This window comes from Solea solea, chromosome 19 (genome assembly GCF_958295425.1).
Source record: "Solea solea chromosome 19, fSolSol10.1, whole genome shotgun sequence".
Taxonomy (NCBI): Eukaryota; Metazoa; Chordata; class Actinopteri; order Pleuronectiformes; family Soleidae; genus Solea; species Solea solea.
Genome location: NC_081152.1, coordinates 9,249,859 through 9,258,226, shown reverse-complemented (window position 1 = coordinate 9,258,226; position 8,368 = coordinate 9,249,859). Strand labels below are relative to the sequence as shown.

Sequence of the window (8,368 nt, the reverse complement as noted above, 5' to 3'; positions counted from 1 at the left end):
TCATCCAAAGTAAGAACCAGCTTTGGGTGTCACTCTCCCTGCTCTTGTCTTTTCTCCTCTTTTCCCCAGGTGTGCTTTAGTAGCTCATATACTTGATGTTACTGTGCCTTTCACAGCACTCCATCTTTTCATTTTAAGACATCTAACTGGCAGTTATTTAACAAAATATATATATATATAATAAACTATTTCAAACCACTGTTCACACCAATTAATGCCAATTATCAGCTCCACATACTCTGTGTTTCTGAGTGTAGCAGTGTTTAGATCATGTTGGCTGGCGACATTCCCGCACTGCACACGGTATTAATTTGTTTTATGCCAGAACAGTTGGAGGCAACAGCAACATTGCGCTAGTAAAGCATGAAAAACACAAAGTAACGCCCATTAATTAATTTTAATGATTAAAACATCATAAAACCCTTATGAAGGCTTATTACCCCGCCCACCCCTGCACTCCCTCTATCGTATACACACAGAAGCTCAGGTCTGACAGTATTTTAATCATTTAATTATCTAATTTCCCTGTGTGCCCAGAGGTAAATCATTCAGAAATACATAAGCCTAGATATAAAACACATTTAAGGAGCCAATGTAAATCAAAAATAATTAACATCCATGGAATAATTGTTGTATAAGAAAGGTCTAATGTATTCATATATAATATATTGTTTAGACTATTTAGTTTTCTTTGCAGTTGTGGCAGAGGCATTAATACAAGGATAATACATGTATTATACAGGCTGTTGTGACGCTAAAGTGCACTACCTTACATTGAGATAAAGTTACTCATCTGATTTACTTACTTTATTTAAGTATGAGGAGGGGAAGAATTTTAGAAACACATTTCCCAATAATGCAAGCCATCACTCACTACAACCAGAACAATAACCCTCCTCCTCAATGCTTGTTTAGATATGCTTTGTATACCTAATAAAATCCCCAAGTAGTGTATATTATATTATATCACATCATATTATATTATACTGTATTATATACTATTATATACTATATATTTCCCAATCACAACAAGAGTGTCATTAATGTCCACCTCAGACCCTGTAGACCTTTTTTGGCAGAAACATGTAAGAAGACGTCCGCTGTTATTTATGTGAAACACGTCCGGTTTGGCATTTCCGGTCAGAGAGGACAACAAATTTGAAAAATAACATGGCTTCTAGAAGTCAGAGGTTGCTATAACAGCAGTTGGTTTAAGCGAAAGACTTCAATGGAATGGGAACGTTTTGGTGATCAGCTGCAAATAAGACGGGAATGTGGATGCAGAACAAACCTACACAGAACATCATCCAGTACCAGAAAGGCTATGAAATACCAGTAAAACCTCCAAGGAGATGTCAGCAGCCGCTGGGAAAACCCCAGCTAATTATGATTAAGTGCTGGTCTGAGTTGGTGGTCCAAGTAACAGCTGATATAATTAGTGTAATTAAAACCAGTTTATCCTGCCCATTTTTATCCATCGATTCAAGTGACCACACTGAGCAACAGCACAAAATAATTAATAACCCCATGTGTTATATGAGGCCACTTCCTCATGTCGTCCTCCCACTCTCTGTAATATTACACTGATATGGAACTGACCTGCCATGACATTGTCAAGGACTCTGTTCACAGACACGTGGAGGAAAAGAATACCGGAAGTGCCAAGTATCATTCCGTATACTTACACATTCAAAAATAAGGTCTATGGGAGAGTGAGCCAACAGACGCAGCATACCATAGCTCCAAGCTATTGCAGCATTAGTCCCATGTGGACTCAGCTGCTGTTGGAAAACTATTCTATTTATTCTGATATGTCTGAGGTGAAACTGATGCTACAAGGCCCACATATGCATTACACAACACGCTGAACAGCCGCCAAAGAGCCATCCTGAGCCAGAGAAGCCAATCTACAATAGATCACTAAATAAATGGCCATTGTTCGGTCCAGCAAATTGACCACACGACATAACTGTGGGGCACATTGTTTTTCCCTTTCTGTCTCCTTTTTTTTAATGGGGACTAATAATGTTGGCTGCAGCACAATTACCAGTGTTTCAGCGTGCTACTTCAGGTTTAATTCACCTTTTGAGACGTGTTATCTCTATAATTAAGCGGAAGAGGAACAATTTTGCCAGCTGCCTGGAAGATGGATGGCTGGATGTGCCTTGTTCTTGTTCAAGCCGTGACTCACAGAACAGTTAAGCAGTTTTAGAGAGAAACAGATTGAATAGACTGAATGAAGACAATTTATTACATACCCAGACTTGCTTGACATTGGAAACAAATTTAAACTAACTTACTGAAGTTATATGTTTTTTTTTTTTCTTCAGCTTTCAAGTGCATCTCATCAGATCATCTGTCTCCTACTTTGTGTAAAATGTAACGCCTTGTTCATCATGACAGCTTATTATAAAACTAGTGCAAATCAAAAATATTTTATCATACTCTACAGTCTCAGCATTACTGTAAAGGTAATCGTCATAGGTTTAACATGATTATAAAAAGCAAACACAGCTGTGTCGACTTAATGATTAAAAATTGCATTTAAAGCAGTGGCGTGCACAGACTTTTGGAAGGGCAGAGGCAGAAACTGGAAGGGCACCTTCTGTGCACCGGTGGGGCAGGTGCCACTAGTATATCATTTCCCCTGTGTATGGCTGTACTGGGACATCCTTTACAGCACAGCATCACTTTCTATCACATACGGCACTCAATGTAATTTCCTCTCAGGACACCCTATGGGACACTGTCATGTTGGGACAGGGAACCTCATAATGACACCCTTTTTGATTGCAGGGACACCCATAGGAAACAAATTTGCAACGGCCTCTTAAAGGGCACTCTACTCCACTAGAAAGACACTCCTTTACAAACAATACACTTTTTAAAAGCACATTTTGCTTACGAGGCCACATATGAATGGCAGCCAGTAGGACACTTCCTCATGTTTTTCCACTCCAGAGGGTACTTTAGCGCACGTCTTGTGATTCAAGCCTCATCCCCCGTGCACGCCACTGATTTAAAAGGTAACACAAAAGACGACGAAATATGTAACGGCTGGCAGACAATTCCTGACAACTCCCTCCATCACTTCCTCCGGCATTTACTAACTTAAATCCATTCAAAGAAAATCTGCCTCCATCAAAACGCACACGGCCAAACAACAGAATGACACACACTTGTTCTTAAGTGACAATTTGTCGTTTATTTTCTATATTTTAAAGGTTTATTATTTACAAACAAAAGAAAAATCAAAAAGATTTTTTGACAAACACTGTTTGTCTGCATATTGTTGTAAGAAAGTTTTACATTTATCTTTCTTTCATCTGTATCAAGTAACCAACTAATAGTTTGTTTTCTCTAAACCTTGGATTACATGAATGAGCAGAACAATGACCATGTGAGTGGAGTTTAAGAGGACAGAGAAGCTTCAGCCTCTGCACTACACATAAACCATCAGTAAACATATGAAACCTGTGGTCGTCACAACTAAACAAACATTTGGTTTATCCTCTCCGGTTATTGTTCTCAGTTCTTTTTGCATCTTTTTTTTCCCCCTCAAACCAACAAAAAACAAACAAAAAGAAGTATACAAATATATGTGCTGGTTTGTTGAGAGTCTCTATACTGCTAATATATAAGCTCATTAGTTTGTGTTGTACATCACCATTAATGCCCATTCCAGTATGTTAATTGTGATTAGTATAGTGAAAAAAAGCACATAGTTGGAAGCTCTCCCTCCAAAGGCAAGTATCAAAAACAGCACAAACCAACAGTGCTGCTATCCATCTTGACTGTGCACTAGTTCCTGTACACTATGGCATATTCACGATTAAGCGCTCTCTGTTGTAAATAGAACATCTCCACCCTCATTTAGAACCTCGTACAGGATCAGGGCAGCACACATTCCCGGGGATATTGCTCCCTTTCTTCTATTTCTTTCAACATCTACCGTAGCTGAGAGTATGTCTACTTTTCTTTTCAATTATTAAACAAGAAAGTGCAATTTAAAACAAAGACAATGACTCAGAATGTGTTGCTTTGGCCAGTTTCCTTCCACACATCAACATTCAACCCAAACATCAGTCAGTGACTCACTACAAAGGAAAGTATAAACGTCCTCCAAATTGGAATAATATCGCATTGAGTGTGATATTACGGCAAGCCTAAAGATTGCACTTTTTTTTTTCCTTCCTTTTTTTTAAACTGTACATGTCCTCATTGGTTATTCTAAACAGCGTGACTGAGAATGTTAGAAAAAACTGCCTGTAGGAGTTCACATTGTGAGTAGATACCAATTGGATAAACAGAGGCATTTGGCCATCATCATCATCATTGCTCACTCCTTTCCCCCCATCTAAAAACACTGAGACATAGAACACACAGAGTACAGTAAGAATGAATGCGCAGCCGCGTGCAGAGTTGCCACTCCCTTGTCATACGCACCCAGCTCACGCTCTTAACAAAAGGATGGAACATGGCTATAGTTTAGGCACAAATACTTAAGAATGTCCATATGAAAAGTCAATGCTTCCGTTCACATACAGAGATAAAGTCTAGGCAGACGGACAATGAACAAAATGTAATCTAACATTAACATTTAACGTCAACATTTTTGAGATAGCATCTTTTTTTTTTTTTTGAAGTATTTGTGACAGTGCATGCTTTCATGACATTGCTGGATTGACTGTATTGGTACACCATCAACACAAGCTGTAGCGAGGACTTGTAATCTTTTGAAACCTTAGCTTCGAGGGCTTGGTCACTCTGAACTGATGGGATATTTGGCGCCATGACAACCACGACTCAAAATAGAAGTTACGACCGACTGAGAGTAGAGCCACTTTCGAATAAGGACCACAGTAAGGCCGTGAGCACAATGTAAAATCAGCAGTGCGAGCAGGGACCTGTGAGCCGTAATGGCTGGCTTATTTTAGCAGAGTCATCAAATACTTAAGTTTTGATACGATTAAAATATTCGAAATAGCTCAAATAGCTCTTATCCTTTTTAGTAGAGTCACAGTATTCTGGCTTGACCTATCTTCCCAGTCTCAACATCAGTCTAGGTCAGTTTAGAGTGTCTAAGCCCACATAATGGATTTACATGAGAGAGAAACCTTAATGCAAACCAGCATTTTCCCCCATCTGCTTGCAGCAGCAGCAGCAGCAACAGCAGCACAAAAGCACATCAGTGACAATGTTCCTCTTTAGGGTAACGGTGACTGAAACCTAAAATATGGATGCGTGTTGTGCCAGACTCCTCAACTACAATAATTACGTTGTGAGCACTTACAGTACATTTTTTTTTTATTGTACTGTAAAACCTTAAGCCAGATGAGCAAGCACTAAAACTAAATAAATGATGTAATGCATCAAAAACGTGAGCCTCACTTCTGCCCTGAAACGAAGATAAACAGTTTGCTCTTTAGGAATCCCACAGATGAAAAATGATCCATTGAGGAAATGAGGCAAAAAAAAAAGCATGTTTACTTTCAATTTGATCAGCAGTTAAATATTGTCTATGTTCATTCGATGTGTATTTAAACAGAAATAGGACTAAGGATAGTATACACAGAGAGAGGGGGTTCTTAAATGTCCGCCAATCAGGCTTCTCTCGGCATAAAGTAGTGCTAGCTATTGCATTAAGGTTTGTTTATCTCGTATGAAACATAATGTATTTAGTCTCCTAACCTTTGTCGCATATAGATGATCCAGGTTCCTGATAGAAGTAAGACATGTTATGATAGAGAATGCACCACACAGTATCTGTAAATACTAGATCTACAAAACTATTTACAGCACACATATAGGTAATCTTTATGTCACAGTCTATTGCATAATGGTGATAATCTTTAGTTTATAAATACTATAAATATACACACATTTTTAAGCAACGTTACATCTCAGCCATCTGAAATCAGAAATAGAAAACAATAGCATCCATCCGTCTTTCTCCGCGTTCCATTCTCCTCAAAAACAAACAAGCGAACGACAAAATCAGCATCTCTATTATCTATTCCCTTTTGACCCATAACACTGTCATGGTTTGTATGTGAGCTGTTGTGGGGGAAACAGCAGCTCAGCACTCCGACTGTTTTTTCATCATTGACAGCAGCATAACACTTAGTTACAGTATTTGTTGGTTTGTGACATGAAGGTTCAGGAAAATTGGTATGTGATTGATTTTTGTGTATAGGTGTGTGCTTCTTGAGATTATTTTCAGAGTTGCTTGCACTTATTATTCCACAGTGGTGCCTAAAGCTGCTCAATAGGGAAGATAATTTTCTTCTTCCTCGTGGTAAAAAAAAAGCAACAAACAAAAAAACAGTTGTTTTCAAAATCCACAATGCATTCCAGTTTTTAAAAAAAATGAAAATGACAAAAAAAAAATCTTCATACATCATATATAATTCTTTATATTTCTCGGAAAGGAAGACTGATGTTTATACTACAGCATTTAAATTGCCAAATGTTGTATTTTGTACGCACAGTCTCATGCACACACACACTCACACATCTTACATCCTACACACACACACACACACACACACACACATATATATGTATATATATAATATGGCATAAAAGAAAACAAAAGACAAATGTGTCTGTATAATATACATTCTTAAGTTTAGGGAGACAATGTGTCTAAAATATATTACAAGGGCTTGTATGTACAGGATTTCTTTGAGGTTATTTGAGAAGAAAAAAGGTGGAGAGAAACAAAAACGCTCAAACACGTTCCTCATTTTCATCTCTTTTTGCTGCGTCTCCATTTTTAAAATCGAACTGAAACATATTGAAGTTAAAAAAAATGAAAAGAGGAAAAAAAACGGGATCATAAATTTGATGCAAATCGCATTTTGTCTTGCTCAGTCTCTGTACTGCTCAGGACAGAATCTCTCCTAGATCCGGGGGATTCCCTGTGCTGGGTTGAGGAGGATGATGATGCTGCTGCTCCTGCAGCCGCAGCCACCGCTGCTGCTGCTGCTGCTGCGGCTGAGGCTGAGCGAACTGGGGGCAAAGCTCCTGATGACATCTGCCGGAATAAATTCACCCTCTGGGGCACCGTAGTGCGGATGCCACTTTGCAGATTCATTCCCTGCATCGCTGCCGCTGTTGGTGGCATAATGGAGGCCAGAGAGTCTCCTGAGGCTGGGTGCGCTCTGGGCCCCAGGGATGTGTCATGTGGCAGTGATGGTTGGGAGGCCGATAAGTGTCGGACATCTCGACCCAAGCTGCCTGACTGAAGAGCCTGTGTACTCTTGTGAATGTCGCCTCGCTGTGGAGAAGGGACCTGCTGCTGCTGCTGAGGTGATGACTGCTGCTGCTGCTGCTGCTGTGTGGCAGAAGAAGATGCACCTGGAGTCGACGGAGCAGGCTGTTGAGCAAGCTGTTGCTGTGTAGATAGAGATGGTTGAGCAAGGGGCTGCTGGAAAAGTGACAGCTGAGAGGCGGTGCGCGAGCCGTACTGGAAACTCCGGCCAGCCAACGGGGTCTGCACCGATGGACTACACATGGCGGAAGTGAAGGAGCAGGGTGACAAGATTGCTCCCTGCTGCTGTAGCTGGGTCTGTGGGTTGATCGAGGAAGAATTCAGGTTGCCATGGGAGACACTTGGAGCAGGGTAAACCCCCTGCATTGCAGCAGCAGCAGCAGCGACTGGCAGCATGCGGGCAGCAGAGGCATTGGCAATAGCTGAAGCACTGTAGGTCAGGGGCACAGAGGACTGCTGGAGCTGAGAGGTGCCGAAGGCAGTGGAGAAGGGCGGTTGGGCTGGTGAGTTAATGATGGAGTTTCCTGACATTGGCGTTGAGTTCATCCCGGTGACTGACTGTTTGCGGTCCACCATCATCACCATCTCCCTGTCCTGACGAATAATCTGCTTCAATAACTCGTTCTCCTGCGTGTTGAAAACGCCGGCATTGAGATCCTTCTGGAACTTCTGCAGCAGCAAGGAGTTCTTCTTCCCTGTTGGGGATGCAGCCAGCAGAAGTGAGCACATACAGCCATGGCAACGTTTGGGTTGCACTAAACCACAGGAAATAGGGCAGGATACACAACAGCAAACATACAGATGCAGCTTGCAAATATCAGTAGTGAGGGCTCAGCAAATTGTAATTAACAGTAAAACCACAAATTTCGAATGATCAAATGTTACAAGCTGCATCTGTTCATGTCGTCTAAGGTTTGTCATGTTGATGTGGATGTGGAGAACACTGCATGGTAAGGATGAACTGTGAGGAGTGGAGGACACATAAGGACACGACGATTACTAAAAGTGTGATGCGATCGCAGAGACTGTGAAGGTGCTGTTGTGGACGATGAAACGAAGGAGAATACTGATGAGTTGTACCCACACATCATG

General features: G+C 40.8%; 1 protein-coding gene across 1 annotated transcript in view; it reads right to left on the bottom strand.

Annotated features, from left to right (window-relative positions):
• Positions 1-5,246: 5,246 nt before the first annotated feature.
• The window catches only part of LOC131446171 (potassium/sodium hyperpolarization-activated cyclic nucleotide-gated channel 1), a 56,185-nt gene continuing 53,063 nt past the window's right edge, over positions 5,247-8,368 (bottom strand). Inside the window, exon 8 of the mRNA XM_058617240.1 lies at positions 5,247-7,971. Within this exon, the coding sequence (XP_058473223.1) occupies positions 6,839-7,971 (1,133 nt within the window). The 3' untranslated portion in view covers positions 5,247-6,838. The remainder of the gene's footprint in view (positions 7,972-8,368) is intronic.